Genomic DNA, 601 nt, shown 5'->3' on the forward strand with positions numbered 1-601 from the left:
CCCCCCCCCCCCCACCCTTCAATTCAATTACTGAATTTGCCCCTTGTTCCCATAAATTGTCGTTATGGATGGGCAGGACCAGGCACTGTGGTTTGTGATTATCTGAGTTACGCATTCATGTTCCTCTCCATAGCTACTTCTAATATGGTCGCCACTTCCCTTGCTAAAGCGGTTAGTTTATTTTTGCTGTCAGACGGTTATTTTACTATTGTTATTCTTACAATACATGATCGGTCTCGGTCATCCATTAATTCTTGTTTGAACTAAATAATTAACTTAAAAAATTTATGAGAGTGAATAGTCAATTAGAAGACTGGAGAATATAGTTGCCGACTTGTGGGTACAAAATGTTTCCTAAAAGATGAGGAGGATATACTTCTGATGGCCAAGTGTAACAAGACAAGTTATGGGCTCCTAAGTGATCAAATTTGAAATTGAAGTTCTCGAATCTAATCCTGTCTTTGAAGGTTGCAAGTTCTTGATGATTCAGGAAGGGCAGAAGACTTGGCATCATAAACAAGCTCGGAATAGATGTCACAGTTAAACCTTACCCCATCGCACAGTGAAGTTTTAACTCCTGATATAATTTTGTCCGCTCGAT

At 39.4% G+C, this 601-nt stretch overlaps 1 protein-coding gene across 1 annotated transcript in view; it reads left to right on the top strand.

Moving 5' to 3' along the window:
• LOC122083225 (protein DETOXIFICATION 46, chloroplastic) overlaps positions 1-601 on the top strand; it is a 10300-nt gene that overhangs the window by 806 nt on the left and 8893 nt on the right. The window contains exon 2 of the mRNA XM_042650953.1: positions 77-171. Coding sequence (XP_042506887.1) covers positions 77-171 — 95 coding nt within the window. The remainder of the gene's footprint in view (positions 1-76; positions 172-601) is intronic.

Source organism: Macadamia integrifolia, chromosome 7, assembly GCF_013358625.1.
Source record: "Macadamia integrifolia cultivar HAES 741 chromosome 7, SCU_Mint_v3, whole genome shotgun sequence".
Lineage (NCBI taxonomy): Eukaryota > Viridiplantae > Streptophyta > Magnoliopsida > Proteales > Proteaceae > Macadamia > Macadamia integrifolia.